The 23731-nt window shown below is 45.4% G+C and overlaps 1 protein-coding gene across 1 annotated transcript in view; it reads left to right on the forward strand.

Moving 5' to 3' along the window:
- The window catches only part of UBE2O (ubiquitin conjugating enzyme E2 O), a 563443-nt gene that overhangs the window by 109910 nt on the left and 429802 nt on the right, over positions 1-23731 (forward strand). The window contains exons 5-6 of the mRNA XM_085616919.1: positions 20266-20329; positions 20697-20840. Coding sequence (XP_085473045.1) covers positions 20266-20329; positions 20697-20840 — 208 coding nt within the window. The remainder of the gene's footprint in view (positions 1-20265; positions 20330-20696; positions 20841-23731) is intronic.

Here is a 23731-nt window from a genome sequence, read left to right on the forward strand (position 1 = left end):
CTTCTCCTTCCATTTCACAGTCCTGTTACAAAGTCAACATTCTGTTACAAAAAACAAGCTGTAGAGGAGATTCCAGGTCACCAAAAGAGATTGGAGATTAATTCCTGTTCTTTTCTAGTAAGAAAAAAAGGCCCAAACCAGGAGTTCAGACCCCATTTTAGATTTGGGAGTACTGAACCACTACATACGAAAAGAAAAGTTCAGAATTCTGGCTCTTCACCAGATCTACCCACAGCTGCATCAAGGAGACTGGTTGTGTTTGATAGATCTTCAAGATGCCTACTTTCACATCCGTTTCCACAAAACATCTGAGAGTTCTCTATTTCAAAGTAGGATCTCGACACTATCAGTACAAAGTCCTACCTAAAATCAGCTCCACAAACATTCTCCAAATGTATGGCCGTGATCGCAGCGTACTTGAGGAAACAGAAGATCTTTGTTTATCCTTACCTAGACGATTGGCTGATATAAAGGTTTTCACCATCAGAGACCAACCTTGTCAGATTTGTGTCAAAACATTAACCAATCTGAATCTCCAGGTTAACTTCAGAAAGTCTACAGTATGTACTGTTCAAAAGCTACAATACCTGAGAGCAACCTTGGATACATGATCCCCAAAAGTTTATCCTTCGGCAGAGAGACTATAATCAATCAGTCTGAAGTGTTGCAATCTTCTGCAGACTCGCCATCCATCAGCAAGACAAATTGTATCTCTACTGGGGTCAGTGGCCTCTTGCAACTTCATAGTTCCTCAAGCAAGACTAAACATGAGACCTCTGCAGCAATGCATATAAGACCAGTGGAATCAACTCTCCAACCGTTAGGAAGACAAGCTGACTGTTGCAAGTCAATCTCTCCTATGGTAGTCTCAACAGAATAACTTGCTGGTAGGAGTACCATTCCATTAGGATATACCAAGTCAGACACTAATCACGGATGCTTCTCTCCAGGGATGGGGTGCTCATATGTGTTCCCTGCAGACTCAAGGAATTTAGTTGGTCAAGAAAAAGGCTCCTCACATCAATTTCCTGGAATTGAGAACAGTTCATCTGCTCTAAAATCCTTCTTCCCATCTATGGCAACAAACTCTCTCCTTGTTCAAACCAACAACACGACAATGGATTACTTGAACAGGCAGGGCAGGACTCTCACTCTTCCTTGATCTCTCGAGGACCAAGCCATTTGGAAATGGTTAATAGCCAGGAATTTAGCCAGAACAGCCATTCATCTTCCAGCGGTTCGAAGTACCCAAGCAGACTGTCGCTTTTTCCACGAAAATCTTGACCGGATCTTTAACTACAAGGTCTTGCAAGACATTTTTTCATTAATGGGGGGGGTACCCACAAATAGGCTTGTTCACAGACTCAAACAAAAATAGTCACCAATGCGCATCCATATTTGCCAACCAGGGTCGAAGGGGAATGCCATTTTGATACGTTGGTCAGGGAAATTTCTCTAGTCTTTTCCTCCAATTCCTCTCATTCCAACAGTGATTATCGAACAGTACAAATCCAAAACTAGGGTGGTATTAATGGTACCAGAATGGCCTTGTCAGTAGTGGTTCAAGGACCTTCTACATCTGTTTGAAAGCCCACACAAGAGATTGCTTTGCAGACTGGATCTCCTGTACAGGTTTGAAGGACCGATACTACAGCTCAACCTTCCATCATTGATCTTGACTACATGGCTCCTGAATTCCTCTAATATGGACATTTATGCCTTTCTCAGGACTGCATAGGCATTTTAAGAGACTAAAAGACCTTCCACTAGAAAATCATATGCCTTTAAGTGGAAGAGGTTTTATTTATGGTGTATCCAAAACAAACGCAATCCGATTTTGTGCCAAGAGGAGTGGTCATACCTCATCTTCAGTTAGCTAAATCTTGCCTACAGCTTACTTCCATTAAGGTGCATCTTGCAGCCATGCCAGAGTATACAAAATCTCGATCTTGGACATCTTTTTTTTAAATTCCAGTGATCATAGTTTTTTTTAAAAGGGCTTAAAAAGGTGTTCCTGCCAATTAGGTCACCCTCTCCTCTGCGTGAAATTAATATTGTTCTTTCCAAACTGATTGGTCTCCCATTCAAACCAATTCTAAAAGCCTCTTTGTAACATCTCTCAGGGAAAGTGGCTTTTCTTGTGCCCCTCACTTCAGCATGCAAGGTTAGTCCATACAGTTTTTTTGTAACTATAGTGGTGATGAGAACTCATCCCAGCTTCCTTTCAAAGATAGTTTCAGACTTTCACATTAATCAAAACCTCTCATTCCCTACCTTTTCCCTAATCCGTCTACTCCAGCTGAATGGTCTTTACACCCTCTTGATGTAAAAAGAGTTTTTAAGTTCTACCTAGATAAATTGCCCTGATACATACCCTTGGGGTGATGGTGCTGCGCTATTCAAATGATGAATGATTGATAAAACCCAACAAATTAAGAGGTCAGATCATCTCTTATTAATTATGGCCTAGTGAGAACCGGTTTGTGTTTATCTAAACAAACTAGGACAATAGTTTCTTGTATACTTATTTCATGCTAGCTAGGTAAAAAAAATCCTTATATAGTAGAACTAAAGCTCCTTCTAATAGAGGAAAGGCTGCAGCTGTTTTAAGAAATGTACTGATTTCAGAAATATGCAAAAACGCTACATGGATGTCTATTCATACTTTCACACCCCACATATATATACACACACACACACACATATATATATATATATATATATATATATATATATATAATCTACTGGCGGTCGCCAGTAGATAGTTATAGTTAGGACCGTGTTTCTATAGGAAATCTCAAAATTCTATTTTGAATAACTTTGGCGCCGGTTGACGAATCCTCGCAAAATTTTCAAAACTAATGGGGCGCTCCGTTCAGCTCCTACCCTGACAGTCTCGGGGTGATTCGTCAAGCGGGGGCCGAGAAAAAAGGGGGGTCCCAAAACGCGTTTTCCCCATGCATTTTTCCATAGGACCTTTAGTCGCAGCTACAGCCCGAACGGCTGAACAGAATTACTTGAAATTTGGCAGAGAGGTAGCCATAAGGTCAAGGAAGTGCCTTTTGCAGGTCTGGTGTAAATCTGTTCAGTATTTCCGGAGAAAATAGCATTTAAAAGCATATATATATCTATACGCGCGCAGGGTGCGCGCACCGTGCGAGCACCCTAACGTGCGCGAGCGTAATTCTGATTGGTGGTTACATGTTAGTCAACGTTCGAATCGGTCGAAATTAGGAAGTGTCGGCCGCCATTTTGTTTGTTTTCAGTGCGAGAGTGAAAAAGGAAGGTGGCGAACGTGAAAAGAGGGCAGGGTAGGGAGTTCCTGACCCCCTAGCCTTTGTCAGGGGGTCCCTGAAGGACCCCGAAGGCAAACATTTTTTTTTTTCTTTTTTTAAATCGCAGGGTGAAAAGCAAAAAAAAAAATAATAATTTTTAATACGTAGTTTATTGTAAAATAAATATATAAAAAAAATAATAATACATAAATAAATTAGCATTTAAAAAACCGTACAAATTCACTGAAAAAACCATAGGTTTCACACACGTTATAGTTAGGAATTAGCATTTAAAAAACCTCGCAAATTCACTTAAAAAACCATAGGTTTCACACATGTTATAGTTAGGTGGATATTTCACTCGTAAAAAACCAATGAAATTCCCCCGTTATAGTTAGTTCAGATAACTATAACTCGCGCGACCGCCACTCTATCACAAGGATGATGTCATCAGTGATGTCATGAGTGATGCCACTGACCATGTCATGAGTGATGTAATATGTGACGTCATGTGCAGTGGATTGCGGGCGCGCGAGTTATAGTTATCTGAACTAACTATAACGGGGGAATTTCATTGGTTTTTTACGAGTGAAATATCCACCTAACTATAACATGTGTGAAACCTACGGTTTTTTAAGTGAATATATATATATATATATATATATATATATATATATATATATATATATATACACACGCACACACATGAAATTCATGAAGCTAATTTACTACTAAACTGATAGACCCCACCCCTTTATCGCCCATTCACAATCCTGCGTAGTGGGGTGGATTGTGGTGCTTATGTGATGCCCTACTCTTTCCACCATCAGTTACGCAAACCAAACCAGGATGAGAACCATGAGTTGGGTCTATAATAGTGAGGTCTAGCACAGTCTCAGTAACTCCATTATATGCCTTTGATGGGGTGGGAAAAGCACCTGGGCAGGAAGTGGAAGGAGATTCCATTTCCACAAACAAACCAACAATCTAAAACTGGCCGGTGGTTGCGGCTAAGGAATAGACTGGAACAGTGGTCCCACGCTCTACCTTTCTCATAACCTCACCATTAAGGTTAATACTAGGGGAGCACTTGAAACACTAGGAAATTCTTGCCGGGCCATCTGAGTAAGGGGCTGAAATAATCTGCATATCAATAAAGCAGTTAGAATTAGGCTTCTCCCCTGAAGTTTCCCCACTGCCTGGAAAGCTTGTAACTTTAACCTCACAAACTAATGTGGACAGGAAAGGGAAATGAGGGTTAAAGTAACCATACCAAAATTTAAAAAAAATACAAGGGTGGGTGGGGAAGGAGACTCCATTTGTTATTGGTCCATTTTTCAGGTATATATTAGCAATATGACCGTATATGGATGCTTACAATACCATTCTTCACTGGCCTCACCCTAACAAAAAAGACTTCAAGCGAGTGGAACTGCGCACCTGAATGAAATCAGATTGTTGTGGACTCAGCAGTACAGAGCATATAGCAAACCAGATTCAACCTAAAAATTGACAAACAACATCTTGGGAAAATTCAGAAAGCTTCCCTGGGAATGCATTTGGCGCATTGCTCACCACTGGCTTTGTAACTTACATTTACTTGCTTTCTCTTTCCTGGCTTTATTTGTTTTAGGCTGTCCAGATAGGTAGTCCCTTCCATTACTCAAACCTTGTTTACTTTATTCTACAACCAGTACTGAATTTCTGTAAACCTTTCTTTAAATCTTGTTCTTATCTTGTTATACTTGCTGTGCATTCAAAGACAGAGGTCAAATGTCAGGCTCTGTGTTCCAGGGAGAGTATCGTTTACTTTTCTTTCTCTGATTTCGAAGTGAGAAAATGTATGTGACAATCATGCTGGCTACTCTGGCTGTGCTGTACGGTGCTTTTTTATTTCTAGCACAAAACAAAATTGACATGTGCGGAAAGCACAAAGGAAGCACTATTTTGGTAACTGTTAAGTATTGCGGTGTTTTGACCGCGTTGTTGAGGTAGTTTTCCGTTAGGACCTAGTTTCCATAGGAAAATAGTTTTTTGTTTTGCTAATAACTTTGGTGCCGTTTGACGAATCTTCACAACATTTTTAAAACTAGTTTGCCACTCACTTCAGTTGCTGTTTGGAAAGCTTTGGGAGGGTTTGTCAGTCGGGGCTGTCAAAGTGTAGGTCTGAAAAGGAGTTTTCCGCATGTAATTTCCCATAGGGATTGTAGACACAACTGCAGCCTGACATGCTGGACGTAATTGCACCAAGTTTGTTCAGAAAGGTAGCTCTTGGTGCAGAAAGAGCCCTCTTTGTTAATTGGTGAAAATCTGTTCAGTAGTTTTTGAGATGTGTAAGTTAAACAATTTTTATTTTTTAATTTTTTATCTAGAATCCTACAGGTCTCGTGCTGATATCTTTTTGGCTGTCAATACTTCAACCAGGAAGTGTTTGCAGTCATTTTGACTCAAATTCAGCCAATTTCCCCCACCCCTTCACCCCCTCCCCTCTAGAAGTTAAAAAATAAAGAAAAGTGGCAGGGTAGGAATACCCTGACACCATAGGCCCAGTGCTGGAGGACCCCACCAGGGCCAGAAATAATTTTTACATTTTGCCACTATTTCACTGTGGATTCGCAAATCTGTGGCCAAATTGGAAAAAAAGCAAGCGCAGTGTCCTGTGCTGGTTTCTAGTTGAGCCTCCGTGTGGGCTATGTCCCAGGTGCCTATATGAATGTATTCAGGGACAGGTGGTTTGCACACTTGTGTGGCCTCTGACACAAGGCTCTATGCTACTGCGTCCATTAGCTGAAACCAAAACTCTCACCGTTTGTAGTTTGAATGACCTTCTATCCGTCTTAACTGCTCAGTATTACTTGCCAAAACTCCTACAAATCAACAAAAATCCACTTGCTACACATCGTTCTGAAATACTCCTTGATCTCATTTGTCCCACTTCCTGTGGCATGATCTGACCTCACCTCCAGACCTCAACCGCTGTTGAACGCTGTCTCCATCCAAATCTCCCGGGCTCCTCCACTTCAACTTGCATGTGTATTTTAAAATGTAGCAATGATAGTCGATGATTGACTATAACTCAGTCAATAATGTATGAGCGAACATGCCTGCCATCTTAATCTGCCCGACCTCATGTTGCTAATAATGTAAAATCTGCATGAACAACCATATGGAGCACTGTTATCTTTATTAACCCCTTCCATGCGGGGCGGATTCCCCCGCGGTGCTGACCGTTGCTTGCACGGGCGTGGTCATGACGGAACGGTTCCGTCATGAGCACAGCTCAACCGACGCTCATGACGGAACCGTTCCGTCATGAGCACCGAATGGGTTAACACCACCACAAATGAAATAAGCTACCCCTAAAACTCTCAATGCATGGCACGGTCACCATAACCAAATTTTAACTACTCCCCATGGTATGTAGTGACAATATCCAGGTATCCATCAGTGTTGTGCTGTATAGGTGAAATATCAGAATTCCATTGTATATGTATGGTGTGTGTTTTAGGATCGATCGTGTGTTTTTTTTTTTTGTGAAATGTTGAGATGCGAAACTTTTATATATAACCGCTCATGTCCAATCTGTCATAAAGACCCTTCGGTAATAGTGAATCCTATTGTTTGATCCAATAAATCTCTCGTTGAAGCAATCGTTTAGTGTTGGCAATCCCAGGTTTAGGAATTATCGTTTCAATAATTTGAAACCTCAACTGAGAAATTGAATGTCTCGCATCTTGCCAATGCGTGGCTACACTGGATCTTTTATTTTTTGTTCTTCTTATGCTTTTATGTTCCGTCAGTCTTATTTTAATCTTTCTCTCTTTTTTCCACATATACCTTGCCACACGGGTATTTAATACAGTATATGACGTTCTGGGTATTGCAATCAGATGTATGTCTCAGTTTTATAGTTTCCCTGTGCTTGGATGAGTTAAAAATCCTCCAGTTATAACATTGTTACAATGCGTACAGTTTAGACATTTCTAAGTGTCTCCCCATTCCCCTGTTTCTCGCTTTTTCTCTGGTGTTGCCAGTAGTTCTTAGGTTTTTGCCTCTTGTATAGGCATGTAATGGTTTCTCCTTAAGCAAGCTGTTAAAATCTGGTTCGTTTTGCAACAATTCCCACCTTTTGTTAATAATTCTTTTGATTACTGTTGAACAGGTCGGGTAGTTTTAGGCAAAAACCAATGCTTCATCTTTTAGGTTTAATCTTCTTGATCAGCAGACCCATTCACTTCATTTGGTTGACTCTTTATGTACTCTCTGTTAATGTTTCTTCTGGATACCCTCTTTCGATGTATTTTTGTCTGTATGCTGTGATACTTTGTTCACTTGTGGTCTGATCGGAACAAATCCTCTTTATCCTTAAAAATCGTGAAAACGGTAAGTTGCGAATTGAGCATCTAGGATGAAAACTTGTGGACAATAATTCATTGTTTCTGTCAGTAGGTTTGGAAAAAATCTTGGTCTGCAATCCTGAATTAGTTTTTGTGACTAATACATCCCAAAAATGTATATTTGACCCATCAACAGCATGTGTAAATTGGGTCCAATGAACATTTATTTAAAATAGCAATCTATTTTTCCATGAAACCAGTATTTAGATGAAACCTGAATAGCATTGGTTTTTAGAGCCGTAGACCCCTAGGAATCAGTTTGGCTTTGTGGTACGGGACCAATGCTGAAGCATGCAATCTCTGATTAAATTTTTTATCTGGGTAGATATTCTAATTGTTGAAAAATTGATCCACCTTGTACATCTGTTAATTTCACCTCTTGTTTAAGTCCATGGATCTGATGCTTGATCGTGTACGCCAGAGTTGTTGCTCTGTTTTCAGTTATATTTGATATTGATTCGAACGACATCTTGTGGCTGCTACCTCCTAATTTGCCCGTACTCTAGAAAAAATTGTTCAATTGCGCGGTGCACTCCTTTTTTTTTTTTTGTCAGAAAAAAGTACTTTAAATCACTGTTAACCAATGGTGTTATACGGCTACGTGTGCTGTCAGCATACGTCAGTCATATACGTCAATAATACATCTAGCTGTTCAAACTTGAATGCAGTGTGCACTGTTCACATATATAAACTTGTCACTCTTATGAATCCCAATACTATTTGCATTCTACCTCTCATCATTTTTTAATCTGTTTTTTATAAATGTTTTCAAAGCATATATACCATCTGTAAAACTCATTGACAATCATGAATCCTCATAGTTATTTTACAAATCAACAGAATTGCAATTATACACTTTTCATTTCAGAATCCAACATATATGTAATCATCCTGATTGGTTCATGCCCAATGCATTTAGGAACAATTCAGTCCCTTCAGGGGCAATCCTAAAACAAAAACTTTTCTTTTTAAATTTAATTTCATTAAACACAAGGGAGGTTAACATTTCATTATCCAATGTTTGTGGGCATGCTGGTACCCACGTCCCTAGTCTCCGAACTATTTTTTCCACAACTGATGGAAATAGGAACCAGATTGTACCAACAGTCATAAAGATTTATCCAATGTCATGCATTTATCACTGGTATGGTGATTGTACGAATATTAAATGTGTTAATATCTGATATCACCCTGGGGTTGTGCCGATAACTGAAATTATCATGTGGTACTCAAGCAACTATGTGTGGAAGTCCATTATACCCTACTCAATACAGTCCGAACGAAACGCCATCTATCACTGTAACACAAGGCATACGTGTGCCTAACTTGCTCTAGTTGGAAAACAATATCGTCCGCTTTGCTGGTTGTTTAAAAAAAATCCTAAACTGTGTACTGCAAAAAGAACAATGGAACTACTCCTCCATCCGCCGCCATGGACTGCTGATTCAACGACTAGGGTAGAAATCAGCCTATGGATGGGGGCCGCACGGGGTCCTTGGGGGTTCAAAAACCAATCCTGTTACCTCCAGTAAGTTCCACACAGCGGGATTGCGGAGAGCTGGTCGGAGACCCCACCCCCTTTCTCCACCACTCTGCAAACACGACTAAGAGGTAAAAAAACCCATAGAAATTCACTTAGCCCCTGTACCCCCCTAAAAGTGCATAACCCTTCGGGAGGTGGTGGTCCCTGGGGTATTTTAAGCCCCAGCAACGGGGGCTGTGTACCCCCTTCATCTGTTTTACAAAGCCCCCTGGGGACCATGCCCACCTGAGGGCCATTTAGTAAAGAATTCTTTTTTAAAACACATTTTTCAGGGTTCCTTTGAGACCCCCAAGAGGCCTACGGGCTCAGGTTATTCCTACCCGGCCCCCTTCTTTTTTTGTTATTTTTGTTTTGGGACTTCCTAGTTTGAAGTGTTGAAGTTTGGTTTGAAGTGTTGGCAGCTGATCAGATTTCAGTACAAGGACTGTCAGAGGATCCGCGTCCACATATAAACAAATTGGGATTTTCCTTAATATTTCCAAAACTATTGAATGGATTTACGACTATTTACAACAAGCATTTGCAATGCAATCGGTCTCGCCCTTGGGACCTTATATGTATTTTAGCTATGCAGCACATTAGCCTGGGTGCTGAAACATCTACTGTTCTTTAACGTGGAAGGAAAGTAAGCACCAAACTGCTCCACATGCCAGGTATGGGAAAACATGGAGAAATTTTGCATTTCAGCGGAAAATGGTATAGTCTAAAGCTTTGTTTTTTAAAATGAAGTCCGGGCCTTCTGTGGTAATATCACTGCAAGTTCGAGGCATGTGGGCTGCTGAATTCATATCTGTGCATAGATCGCCGCCTAGTGTTGGGTCCGGATGTTTGCACGTTGTTGTCCTGGAAGAGTCTTCGAAGTATCCTTGGATAGGTGACTCCTCCCCTGGACTACAGTGCGCATGGGCATCCCCTCCATCCTCAGATTGTTTTTTTCCGCCATTGGGTTCGGATGTGCTATCTTAGCTCAAGTTAGGAAAAACTTTTGTCGAGGCCACAAGGCCTTTAGTTCGCGTCGGTACTGTTTATCGATCGGGTTTCGATACTATCTGTTAGTTTACTGACTTTCAGCACCGACTTTGTTCGCATTTACCTGTCCATCGACTACTTCGACGATGGAATCGAGGACGCCATTCAAAAGGTGTCCGGTATGTAATGCGAAGTACCCACACATCGACGTCCATCCGGTGTGCAACAAATGCCTTTCGCCGGACCACGACGAATCGACATGCATGGCCTGTGCCCGATTCCGTTCCAAGAAGACTCTGCGGAATCGTCGAGCGGCGAGGCTCGAGGCGCAGCACGCGGCACCGGCCCCAGCTGACATCTTCGACGAAGCCGACGACGTCGAAGAAGTAGAAGTCTTACCCTCCGGGCCCGTTTCCGACCACGACCCCGGATCGGACGAGGCCGACGAGTCACTCTTCCACAGAGGTGAAGACGACACCGAGGTAGGAGACGACGAGGAGGCCTTAGGGGCCGAAGAGAGTAGCGCCGATGATGAACAAGGCCTACCTGTTCAAACCGAAAACTCACCAGTGCCACAGACTATGGCTCCGGTCGAGGGATCACCTTCGGGCCTTACCCGAGACCTATCACACAGTCCTTCGGCCCCGCCCTCGGGCCCGGCCTCGGATGTTCAGCGGCAGCCATTACCGCTTAAATCAGCTGGTTTCCCTTCCACGAAACCGAAACCGAAAGCTGCTCAAGCTCCTACGAAATCGAAACTGAAAGTGGCGCAAGTCGGATCGAAGCCTTCAACACCTTCGACGCCAGCGCACCGTGTCGGCACCGACCGCACCAAGAGAGACTTCGGTGCCGAACTCGAAAGGGGCGACGTGGGAGTCGACAAACGGAAGAAGGTCATCGGCGCCGACAAACCTGCTCGGTTACCGGCTTCGACGCCGCCGACACCGAGGGCCGTACCGCCTGCTACGCCTCGCATCACTCCCTCGACGACACCAAAACCTCACGTGTCGAAGACGTCGACGGTGGTCTCCGCACCTCGACTCGATGCACCGCTGGCGCCGAAGATATCTACAGCCGCGACCCAGACCGGGGCCACGTCCTCTAAGGCGCCCCGAGTACGACCTGGTGCACAGCCAGGCTGCAAAACCACGGCTGCCCTCCAGGACCCGTCGGGTTCCGGTTCGATCGGGGCTCCAGCGGTTTCGTCGGTGCCGACCAACATTACCTTCGGCTTGCCCCCATCCACAATCCCGAAGGTGTTTCAACTCAGGACACGGGTCACCAAGACTACGGTTACACCTGTTGAGACGCCTCCGTCACACGTCATCGACGCCAACACTGGCAGGATGATTCTCCACGACCGAAGGATAACTTCGGAACCGCCATTGGAACCTTTCAGGATCCCGCTAAAGAGGAAGCTGCCGGTGGACTCAGAACCTCTCCTGTATGAACCTTTCCATTCACCCTACCAGGATCCACACCAGGCCTCCCCCACACGCTCCGACACGGATGCATTGGGGGACTACATGGATGAACAAGTCCCCTACCATGTGGACACGGACCCTGATGACCAGCAGGACCCTGACCAAACTTGGGGCGACCCTGCAGACCCCAGTGCACCTCTGGATGCACAGGACCCACAGCTATATGGGGCAAAAACATCACCCACAGAGGATACTGCAGCGTTCAACGCTCTAATTGAACGTGCAGCAAACAACCACGATGTGCAGCTTCACTCTGATATCATCGAAGATGACTTTCTAATGGACACCTTTGCATCCTCAGAAAGACATGTAAAAACTCTGCCAATGTTGAAGGGAGTCCTCAAGCCAGCCACTGACATTTTCAAGGAACCCACCAGGGCACGAGTGATAAACCCCAGGATCGACAAAAAATACAGATCAGCACCTGGGGATCCTACTTACATCAGAGGCCAATTACCACTCGACTCCATCGTTGTGGCGAATGCCCGCAAGAGGGCACACTCGCAGACAACGGGTGACGCTCCTCCCCCGGACAAAGAGTCCAAGGTGCTAGAGACCTCCGGCAAGCGAGTTGCCGCACAAGCTGCAAACATATGGCGCATAGCTAACACTCAAGCGCTCCTCGCTCGCTACGATAGAGCGCACTATGACACGCTGGAACAACTTCTTCAACACCTCCCTGACCCCTACAAAGAAGGTGCAGAAATCCTTATCAGAGAGGGACAGCTACTCACAAATGCTGCCATCAAATGTGCACTAGACGCTGCAGACACGGCTGCCAGAGCCATCAACACTAGCGTCATCCTACGACGTCACGCCTGGCTACGTATCTCAGGATTCAAGCCTGAGGTACAAAACAATATACTTAACCAGCCCGTCAACCCCGACTATTTGTTCGGGCCTGAGGTTGACACCACCCTCGAGGATAAAAAAGGACACGGACACTGCAAAGTCCATGGGCGCCCTACAAACTCAGTCCTTTCGGAGCGGCTCCTTTCGTCGCCCTGGAAACAAGGGAGCAGGCAGAGGACAGGGGTCACAACAAACATATAACAAGGGCAATACGCAGACCACCTACGATAAGAACACCCGAGGTGGCTATCGTGGCTCCAGTACCAAGGGCAGAGGACGTGGCTACGGCAACACCAGGTCCTCCCCCAAGAACAAGCAGTGACGCCCTCTCCCTTCCTCCCGACCACATAACACCTGTCGGGGGAAGGCTACAACGGTTCCTGTCCATGTGGAACTCCATCACCACGGACAGGTGGGTCAAAGATATTATAAAATACGGTTACTGTCTGGAGTTGACCTCCACTCCACCCACAATACCACCAAGAAACCGTCCTATGTCCTCAGAGCACTTAACGCTCTTACAGCAAGAGGTAGAAAGTATGCTTCTAAAAGGCGCTATCGAGGTCGTACCCATCCACGAGCAGGGCACGGGGGTTTACTCCCTCTACTTCTTAATCCCAAAAAAGGACGGGTCGCTCAGGCCTATATTAGACCTGAGACCCCTGAACCAGTACATTCTTTCAGAGCACTTTCACATGCTCACTCTACAGCAAGTTCTTCCGCTTCTCAAGCAGGGAGACTTCCTAGCATCACTGGACCTCAAGGATGCGTATTTTCACATACCCATCCACCCCTCACACAAAAGGTACCTCAGGTTCACTGTTCAGGGGCAGCACTATCAGTTCAAAGTCCTTCCCTTCGGCGTGACAACAGCGCCCAGGGTTTTCACGAAGTGCCTAGCTACGGTGGCAGCACATTTACGGAGACAGCATATACACGTCTACCCCTACCTAGACGACTGGCTCGTTCAAGCGAGGTCAGCCCAGCAATGTGCAAGCCACGTGTCCCGTACCATTCACCTTCTTCACAGTCTGGGATTCTCACTAAATTACCCAAAGTCCCATCTCCAGCCCGCACACGTACAACAGTACCTAGGTGCGACTATAGACACTCTGGCGGCCACAGCTCAGCCAAATTTAGTGAGGATCAACAATACAACTGCTGATCTCCAAGTTCAAACCCAATCACTCACTTCCAGCGCGAGTGTTTATGCAGTTGATAGGCATGATGGCCTCCTGCATCTTCATAGTCCCGCACGCGAGGTTACATATGCGCCCACTTCAGGAGTGCCTAGCACGTCAGTGGAATCAGGCTCAAGGACAGTTGAAAGACCTAGTGTTGGTGAGCGGTCGGGCGTACAACTCTCTGCATTGGTGGAATCCACAAAACCTTTGCAAGGGCCGACCGTTCCAAGAGCCTGTCCCACAGATAGTACTGACAGCGGACGCGTCTCTCCAGGGTTGGGGAGCTCATGTACTCCACTACACAGTGCAGGGACTATGGACGACACAACAGAAGAAGATGCACATCAACCTTCTGGAACTGATGGCAATCTTCCTGGCCATGAAGGCTTTCAAAGTACACCTGTGCAACAAGGTCGTGTTGATCCGGACGGACAACATGACCGCAATGTACTACATACAGAAGCAGGGAGGAACACACTCTCCACAGTTGTCTCATCTGGCTCAGAGCATGTGGAAGTGGGCCATTCAGAGGAACATGGTACTCATGGCAGAACACCTCCCTGGCAAGGACAACCAGATGGCGGATCTGCTCAGCAGACACAGCCACCAGATGCACGAGTGGGAGTTACACCCATCGGTACTCAAACCGTACTTCCAGCAGTGGGGTCACCCAGAGATAGACCTATTCGCGACAAGCGAAAACGCAAAATGCCAAAGCTTCGCCGCCAGATTCCCACATCCGCAGTCGCAGGGCAATGCGATATGGATGAACTGGTCAGGCAGATTTGCGTACGCTTTTCCCCCAGCACCGTTGATACCGCTGGTGGCTCGCAAACTCCGACAACACTCCCTGACACTCGTCCTAGTTGCTCCCACGTGGGCACGCCAGCCGTGGTACACCACCTTCCTCGAACTTTCCGTGGTGCCGCATCAAAGGCTGCGGATCAAACCCGCGCATTTGACGCAGAACCATGGAGAGATTCAGCACCCAGATCCGCAACAGCTGAACCTGGCGATCTGGCTCCTGAAGTCCTAGAGTTTGGCTATCTCAACCTGCCACCTGACTGTATGGACATCATCAAGGAGGCCAGGAGACCCACTACCAGAGCTTGCTATGCAGCCAAATGGAAACGGTTCGTCATTTATTGCGGTAATAATGACGTTAACCCGCTGGACGCATCCATCCAAAACATCATCTGTTACCTCTTACACCTATACCGATGCAATCTGGCGTACACCTCTATACGTGTCCATTTGACCGCGATCTCAGCCTATCTGCAAACCAGGCAGCACCTCTCTCTATTCAGAGTACCTGCCATCAAAGCATTCTTGGAAGGGCTCAAACGAGTCATTCCACCTAGTCACCCACCGGCTCCAATGTGGAACCTCAACTTGGTCCTCACACGCCTGATGGGTCCACCTTTTGAACCTCTACACTCATGCGAGATTCAATTCCTTACCTGGAAAGTGGCCTTCCTTGTAGCGATCACTTCCCTACGAAGAGTTAGTGAACTCCAGGCACTAACCATTCAAGAGCCATTTATACAGGTTCACGCCAACAGGGTCGTGCTACGTACCGACCCCAAATTCATGCCCAAAGTAATATCGCAGTTCCACATGAATCAAACTATTGAACTGCCCGTTTTCTTCCAAAACCCACAAACTGTTGCAGAAAGGGCACTACATACACTAGATGTACGGAGGGCCCTCATGTACTACATCGACAGGACTAAACCCTTCAGGAAGACAAAACAACTGTTCGTTGCCTTTGCCCCACAACACAAAGGTAACGCCATCTCCAAAGCAGGGATAGCCAGATGGATAGTTAAGTGTATTCAAATCTGTTATCAAAAGGCAAAACGCACATTAACTATTCCACCACGAGCCCACTCAACCCGCAAGTTGGGGGCTTCAATGGCCTTCCTAGGAAATATTCCCCTGCATGATATATGCAGAGCAGCCACATGGTCCACTACACACACATTTACAAAACACTATTGCGTAGATGTGCAGTCAAAACAGCAGGCAGCTGTAGGACAGGCTGTTCTCAAAACACTTTTTCAGACCGCTGCAGCTGGCACGGGTAGCCGCCGCCAATAGAGGGCACTGCTATGTATTCTATGCACAGATATGAATTCAGCAGCCCACATGCCTCGAACTGAATATGCTACTTACCAGTATGCATCTGTTCTTGGCATGTAGGGCTGCTGACATTCATATCGCCCTCCCTCCTCCCCGGCGCCTGTCGCAGCTGCAGCTCTCAGAATTACTGCAAGCATGGTCATCACTTTCTGTATCTACTCCATCACTGCCACAATGGCGAAAAACAATCTGAGGATGGAGGGGATGCCCATGCGCACTGTAGTCCAGGGGAGGAGTCACCTATCCAAGGATACTTCGAAGACTCTTCCAGGACAACAACGTGCAAACATCCGGACCCAACACTAGGCGGCGATCTATGCACAGATATGAATTCAGCAGCCCACATGCCAAGAACAGATGCATACTGGTAAGTAGCATATTCAATACAAGATTTGAAAAAATATTGTCTACGGGTGCTCGTGGAAGACCATTTCTATGGACTGGAATCTAGAGAATGCTAAAGTGATTCTGGTATTTTACTGACCTCTGCTGGTTGCTTTCTATCAAAGATAGAGGCAGTTGCCAGAAAAATGTTTAAAAAAAAGTCTCAGCAGAAAGCAATTCTGGTATTTTACTGACCTCTGCTGATTGTTTTCTATCAAGATAGTTAAATAGAGGCAGTTGTACAGAAAAAAATGAATCTCTAAGCGGAAGCAGACAAGTCCTAGGGCTGATCTCCAGAGCCCAAATAGTACATACACATATAAGTATATACTAAAGTATATACAAGAGGTCTTGAATGCTCAACCTAAAGAGGGAGCTTTCTAGACCAGCCGCTTCCTTTCTGCCAAATTTGGTGGAATACTGTTCCGCGGTTTGGACTGTAGCAGTGTCTAAAGTGCTTGTCTAAAGTGCCTAGATGAATTAACATGGGAAACGCATGTTTTTTCACCCCACCCCCCCTAACCACCTTTTTCTCGGTCCCCACCTGACTGCCCCCCTCTCCCCCCCCCCCCCCCGCCCCCCCAAAACTTTCTATGCAAAGCAAGAATCACCTCTGCACTTTTTGGAAAAACGTAGTGAAGATTTGTCAACCGACGACAATGAGATAGGGAAGTCAAACGCTTTTCCAATGGAAACTAGGTTTGAACTATTGAACGACCTACTGGTGACCACCAGTAGGTTTTATATGTATAAATATATATGTATATGTGTGTGTATGTGTATATGTATGTATATGTGTGTGTATATGTGTATATATATATATATATATATATATGTGTGTATGTGTATATGTATGTATATATGTGTATGTGTATATATATATATATATATATATATATATATATATATATATATATATATATTGTGTATGTGTATATGTGTGTATGTGTATGTGTGTGACATCAATTCCAGTGCTTAGCGTAAAGTTGACTTTGGTTTTGAAACGGGTGCACCCCTTTGTCTGCTTCCTTTGCTTCCCGCCCGATGTAGATCTTAATGTTGTCGCTGACAAGTATGTCTGAAAAAGCTTACTGACTATGGTAGAAGATGCTAACCGGTCAAAAAACAATAATGCTCCATAAGAATAAATGCTTAGCCAAAAATTTGAGGATTCTTTTCTTTAATAGAGACGACGTTTCGGCATTATGCCAGTGATGACCTGTCACTTATGCATTGTTTGTTACGGTGCGCTTACATAAGACATGCTACCAATCTGTAAAAGGGGAGTGTTCGAGGGCGGAATTGTGTGTCATGCAAGTATGGATAAGTGAGCCCACCTGCCTTTAGTGAAGAGCTTCATTGCTAGTCTTTTATACACATGTAGACGTTACTTGTGCCTTGTTTGCTTTACCAGTGGAGGAATTTACAGATGGCATATGATTCTATAAAAGACATCAGTGCTAGAGAACCAGCTGGCAAACAACTTTATTTTGAAGGCTTAAAGAACTTCTTTTTCTCAGTCACAAGGCATTAATTTTCTTGCGAAGTAAATGTAGTCTTTTTCAAGTTAATAGACTCTTCCTTTGAAACAGTGCTCATGTGCGTTCTAATACTTGTCTTGTGAAGTAGCATTTCTTGTGGCCACTTTAGAGAAGAGCTGAAGACGCACCGCTTTAGAGAACACTACCTCACAATGCATTAAGCGTCTATAACCCAGCTGCCTCTCCTGTCATTCGTTTACCTTTTCCTTGTCTTTTACCCTGTAAAGCGCTCCGCTGCCTTTTAGGTTCGCACTGTAGAAATACGATGGACAAACATGCATATGACTATTTCACAGTGCTTAATTTGTGTAAAAAAATAAATTTTAAAAAGTGACAGAACTCTTGTCACGTGGCCACTGCAGCTAGTACCACCCATTGCCCCTGACTCTGCTGGCAATAACTACTACCTTGACACTTCTACAAGGGTGACAATTAGGGCTATTACAGGCTGCCCAAAGCTATAAGAATGGCTTGGGTAATTACCAGTCATTTGTAATGTATAAATAATTATTTTTAACTGTTATTTCAAAATTAGACAGACAGATCCACCATGTGTTGCACTGTTATAAGTACCGGTGCAAACAATTAAGTGCCCGTACCGAGCTCCGCAAACCACTGGCTCAAATTAAGCACTGCTGTCACACACCTTAAACTACAGTCCATAGCTCCTTGACCTCTTCCTTATTTTCATCCGGAAGTAATTTCATAATTTCACATTAATCAAGCCATTTCACTCCCTGTTCTTCCAAAATTTCAGTTCTGCAGGACACCTCATTCTTCTCCCTTTTAGATATGAAAAGGGTTATTGCATACTTTGTGGACCAAACTAAACGCCCACTTATAAGGCTACCTGCACATGGGTTATTCTCTTCAAACCAACCTGTTGGAAAATAAGATTAAGTATCACTGATTGGTGTAGAACACCAGCTCCTTACTGAATTGGTACAAAGCTCAGTCTAGAGGTAACACTGCTATTGTTTACATTAGTAATGCTTTGTAAGCAAAATGTGTTTGTGCTCTAATTTCAGAGTTGACGCTCCAGTAGGGAAACCCATTCAGTGTAACCTGTTTCTTAGCTGTCTTTAATGTTATCTTAATGTTCTGGTTAACTTTCCTCTGGGATTAAGGAATGATCTAGCTCTGGGGTGTCCAACAGGGCTGGAAGTATGCCAGTATTTAAGGATTACTACTACGTGGCAAAATTCCCAGAGTATGTTAAAGGGGATAACCTGAAAAGCTAGCCTGGTTCGAGCAGTCTTGGAAGTACATTGTATACACCTTATCCAGATCATCTATTGTTGGTTTACAGACAAACAAGCAGAATGGGTGCGACATAATTAATGGAAGTTTTTCTGGCCTCCCTTTGAAGATAAAATGCCTAAATGACACAACACTATGGGACTTTGGAGCACTTAGCTGCATTTTATGTGGCAAGATCAAAAGTTCTCTCTGATCTGCCAAACATGTACTTGTTCCTTTCATTTTTTTCCTTTCAGAGTCATTTAGAAAGGGCTATCTTCAGTCTGTATTTGTCATTTTTTACTTCAATCATGTTTAGGCTGCACTTTTACTTGAAAGAAAAACAGCCTTTTAAACCACTATAATTTCTATAATTATGATGGTGAGCTAGATTGGAAAACAAACACATTTCCTTCTAAGAAATCTTTAAAGAAATAATAGATAGGTGCTACGTTGTTGCACACTTATCAGAAGGTATGTATACTTGGAACCTAGTCACAATGGGTTTTAAAATTCAGCACCCAACCCACCTATTTGTTAGTGGTACCTAATAGTTAAGACCAAGCTTATCAGTGGGGACCAGCTGTTGGCTTCCCATTTCCTGCTCTGGTTGCAGCTTTGTTTGGGCATTTTAGTTTAGGTTCTTCGTTCTTGAGCAAGGTATAACTTGATTTCTAAGGCAACTTATTTTACCTCTATTCTTATTAACCATGTGAGCATCAACTGTAAACCTACATTTAGGCTCAAGACCATTTATTTTCACACTGTGGCACCAGTCAACACCAGCTTTTGTGCATTCTTCATAGGACGTGTATAACTTATCTTTCCATTTAGTGAGCGTCCTGGCTTGTGGTTTGCCTTATTTCCTTAGTTAACTGGTACTTCAGCAAGTCCTTTATTTTTTTCACTGTTTTAACGTCAGTTTTTTTTTTTTTTTTATGTCTACCCAAACCCTCTGTTGCACTGCAGTGTGCTTCCTTTCTGTCTGCTTTTGCAGTAGGGATATTTTGATTTCCATAATATTTTTGCTTAAGTTAGTCTCCTTCTTGCTTTTGGTGAGTGACCGTGTGAAGACCAAAGTCTCTGGGCTATTTGTAACCTGCATGGAGTTTGTTTGCATTGCGTGCAACATAGATTGCCAGAGTGAACCTCCAATTTTAGTTTTTTCTTTCTTTTGCGTTTTTACAGGTATGCATTAGATTTTTCCTCTGCATTTTTTCACCTGCTTTACTCTGTCGTTTGGTTTCCTATGTAGATGTTCCATGAGCTCAGACGATGGGTCCAAACTCTATGATGTCTGCCCCCATGTCAGTGACTCGGTAAGTACACGCTCAATGGCTGTTCTCCATCTTTGTATCTTAATTGTTCACTTGGTCTAGTGTGGTCTGTGTAGTCCAAACACTCTTTGTTGGGTTAAGGGTGCGAAGTTCATGTGTGTTACTCTTTTGTTCATAAAGTGAGTAGGTTAAATTTGCAATGTGTATTTTGGTCCCATCCCAAAACCTCCATGTTAAGGGTGCATAGTTAAACACATTTTTCTTTCTACACTAATAGTTTTTTTTTTGTCTGGCAATGGTGGAAGCTTTGCTAGGGCAGGATTTGGGACTGTAGAAACAGTATTTAAATTCTTTATACTCTTGCAATTAAATTTTGTTTATTTGTGATTAATACTTTCTTCCTTTCCAGGGTCTCTTCTTTGATGATTCATATGGCTTCTATCCTGGACAAGTGCTCATCGGGCCTTCTAAAGTCTTCTCTGGTGTTCAGTGGCTATCTGGCGTGAAGCCAGTTCTAAGCACCAAGAGCAAATTCCGAGTGGTGGTAGAAGAGGTGAGCTCAGTGGTTATTGCACAAGTTGATGAAAAATGTTGTATTCCCGTCTCTGTAGAAGAAGCGGGATGGAACAGGGACTTAACAACTCTTGAAGTGGCCAGGGATTAATTTGAGCTAGTGATTGCCAGGGGGGGTGGGGCACTGGAAAGGTGACAGTCACTGGGCATCTAGCACTTGCAGCGCGCACACGCTCATCTGTTGGCTGCTCTTATTGATTTTAAGCTTCCTTGTTGTTTATTTTGATTCATTCTCATTTTCGTTATTCCTTGCTTTTATCGCGGGGTTTCCCTTCCCTGGCCCTTACCTGCACTGTAAAATCATCAAAACACGCACCGCTGTTTTGGCGGGCCCGGGCTCACGGGGCTCCCGCGCGCACTTTGGCCGCCATCTTGGAGCGGGTTGGGATGCTCCTGCAACATCCAGGTGAGCGCTCTAGTGCTCCGACTGGAAAATCTATTTCAGGCGCCGAGTCCCTGTAGGTCCGCCTGGAAAGGTGACCGTCACTGGGCATCTAGCGCTTGCAGCACGCACACGCTCATCTGTTAGCTGCTCTTATTGATTTTAAGCTTCCTTGTTGTTTATTTTGGTTCATTCTCATTTTCGTTATTCCTTGCTTTTATCGCGGGGTTTCCCTTCCCTGGCCCTTACCTGCACTGTAAAATCAAAACACGCACCGCTGTTTTGGCGGGCCCGGGCTCACGGGGCTCCCGCGCGCACTTTGGCCGCCATCTTGGAGCGGGTTGGGACGCTCCTGCAACATCCAGGTGAGCGCTCTAGTACTCCGCCTGTTACTCCTATATAACATCACTTCCGCAGCGCAGCGGTCACGCGCAGCGGTGAAGCGCCTTCACTACGCCTGAGTCTCGCCAGAGTCCTGCCTGTCTGCGCCCGTCAGCGACTCGGAGGCGACGGAGCGGCGGGAGACTCTGGCCAGACCTGGCGCCCCGCTAGGATGCTTTGTTACTCTTCATCCATTCTTCATGCTATGCGGACTTCCTCTCGCTCCTGGCGGAGAACATTCCCGGGACGCTACAAGGGGAAAACGATGTTGCCCGGGTTGTGGCTGGTCGCCTACTTGGGCTCCGGTGGCCGCCCGCCGACCAGATGAGGCTTGTGCTATCCATTCTTGCCTTTTGCTTAACACCAGATCATTAGGCAGCCATGCCTTGGACATCTATGATCTGTTGGTCAGGGAAAGCCCTTTATGCCTCCTACTGACCGAAACTTGGTTGGGTGAGGCGTCTAACCCGGACATCTTCGCGGCCATCCCTCCGGCCTATAACATCTTCCGGCAGGATAGGGTCAAGGGTAGGGGAGGGGGAGTAGCGGTGGTGGTGAGGAAGAGTGTCTCCTGCTCTCTTCTCCCCCTGAATCCTCTCTGTGGTTCTGAGGCTCTTGCTTTCTCGCTTAGATTGTCCCCGCACCAAGCACTGAAAGGGCTACTGGTATACAGGCCTCCAGGTCCTGTGGGTTCCTTTTTCGAGGACCTGCAGATGGCCTTTTCCGAACTGGCCCTGTCCACACAGCACTGCTTGTTGGCGGGTGACTTTAATTTCCATCTGGATGTGGAGGACGACTCGGACGCAATCAGATTGATGGACATTACGTCTCCGCTGGGTCTCGCACCCTTTGTCACGGGCTCCACCCATGAGAGGGGTCACGCTTTGGACCAAGTGTTTTCTTCGACTTCTCTTGTCGACATCGATACTGTGCCAGTGCTATGGACTGATCACAGGTTGATTAAGTTCTCTATACCGGAGGCGGTGTTCCCACATAGCGACACCCCTATACAACCTAGTTCAGTCTCAAGGGCACTGCACAAAGTGACGCCTGAGATGCTGGCGCAGGCGCTGGTGGACCATCCGTGCTCCCTCACGGGCGATCTGGAGCGGGACACCGAGGCCCTGCAGATCTGGCTGGCAGAAAGGCTGAACGATCTCGCCCCTGTAGTTGCCCCTCGGTCCACGGCCAAACGACTATCTGCGCCGTGGTTTACAGAGGCGCTTCGCCTGTCCCGCTGCCAGTGTAAGGTTGCGGAGAGGGCCTGGCGCTTCCAATATGACGAGGAGGCTAAACTAGCCTATAGGGCGGCAGTGAAAGTGTACCATCGTGGCATCTTGTGTGCGAAGAAGGAATACTTGGCTAGGAGGATAGAGGCTTCTATGAACTCCTGTAAGGAGATCTTCACTGTGGTGAGGGAGTTCACGACCCTGAGATCCAACGCGCCCCTTCCAGCGTCATCTGACACATGGGTCTGTGATCTTGCTAGCTTCTTCACTGAGAAGATCAAGGCCATCCAGGCCTCTTTTCCGGAGAGGTCTGGTGAGGGGGGGTGCAGCATTGGGGTGGGATCTGTTTCATCGTCCATGCCAGCTGTTGTGCTGGAGGAGTTCCCCGCTATCTCCAACGAAGCTTCCCTGATGCTGCTAACCAATCTTAAATCTGGTTCGCCATTGGACCCCTGCCCGGCCAAATTTTTGGCCAGGGTGGCATCGGTGGTGAACCCATTGGTTAATCCTCTCCTTAATGCCTCCTTGAGGGGGGGAAGGGTCCCATGCGCCTGGAAGAGGGCAATGGTGATCCCCCTCCTGAAGAAGCCTGGACTAGACGCCGAGGTGTTGGCCAACTACAGGCCAATCTCCCTTCTCCCGGCCCTAGCTAAGATCACGGAGAAGCATGTCCATGGCATCTTGTCTGGTTTCTTAGAAACCAACCATCTCCTGCATCCATCACAATCCGGGTTCCGTCCCAATTTAAGTACTGAGACGGCGCTGCTGGAGGTCTCGGAGGTCATCCGGGAGACGCTGGATGTAGGCGGCAAGGCCATGCTTGTCATGCTAGACCTGTCGGCGGCCTTTGACACCGCCCCCCATGAGGCGCTTCTCGCC

The sequence above is a fragment of the Triturus cristatus genome, chromosome 7 (assembly GCF_964204655.1).
Source record: "Triturus cristatus chromosome 7, aTriCri1.1, whole genome shotgun sequence".
NCBI lineage: Eukaryota > Metazoa > Chordata > Amphibia > Caudata > Salamandridae > Triturus > Triturus cristatus.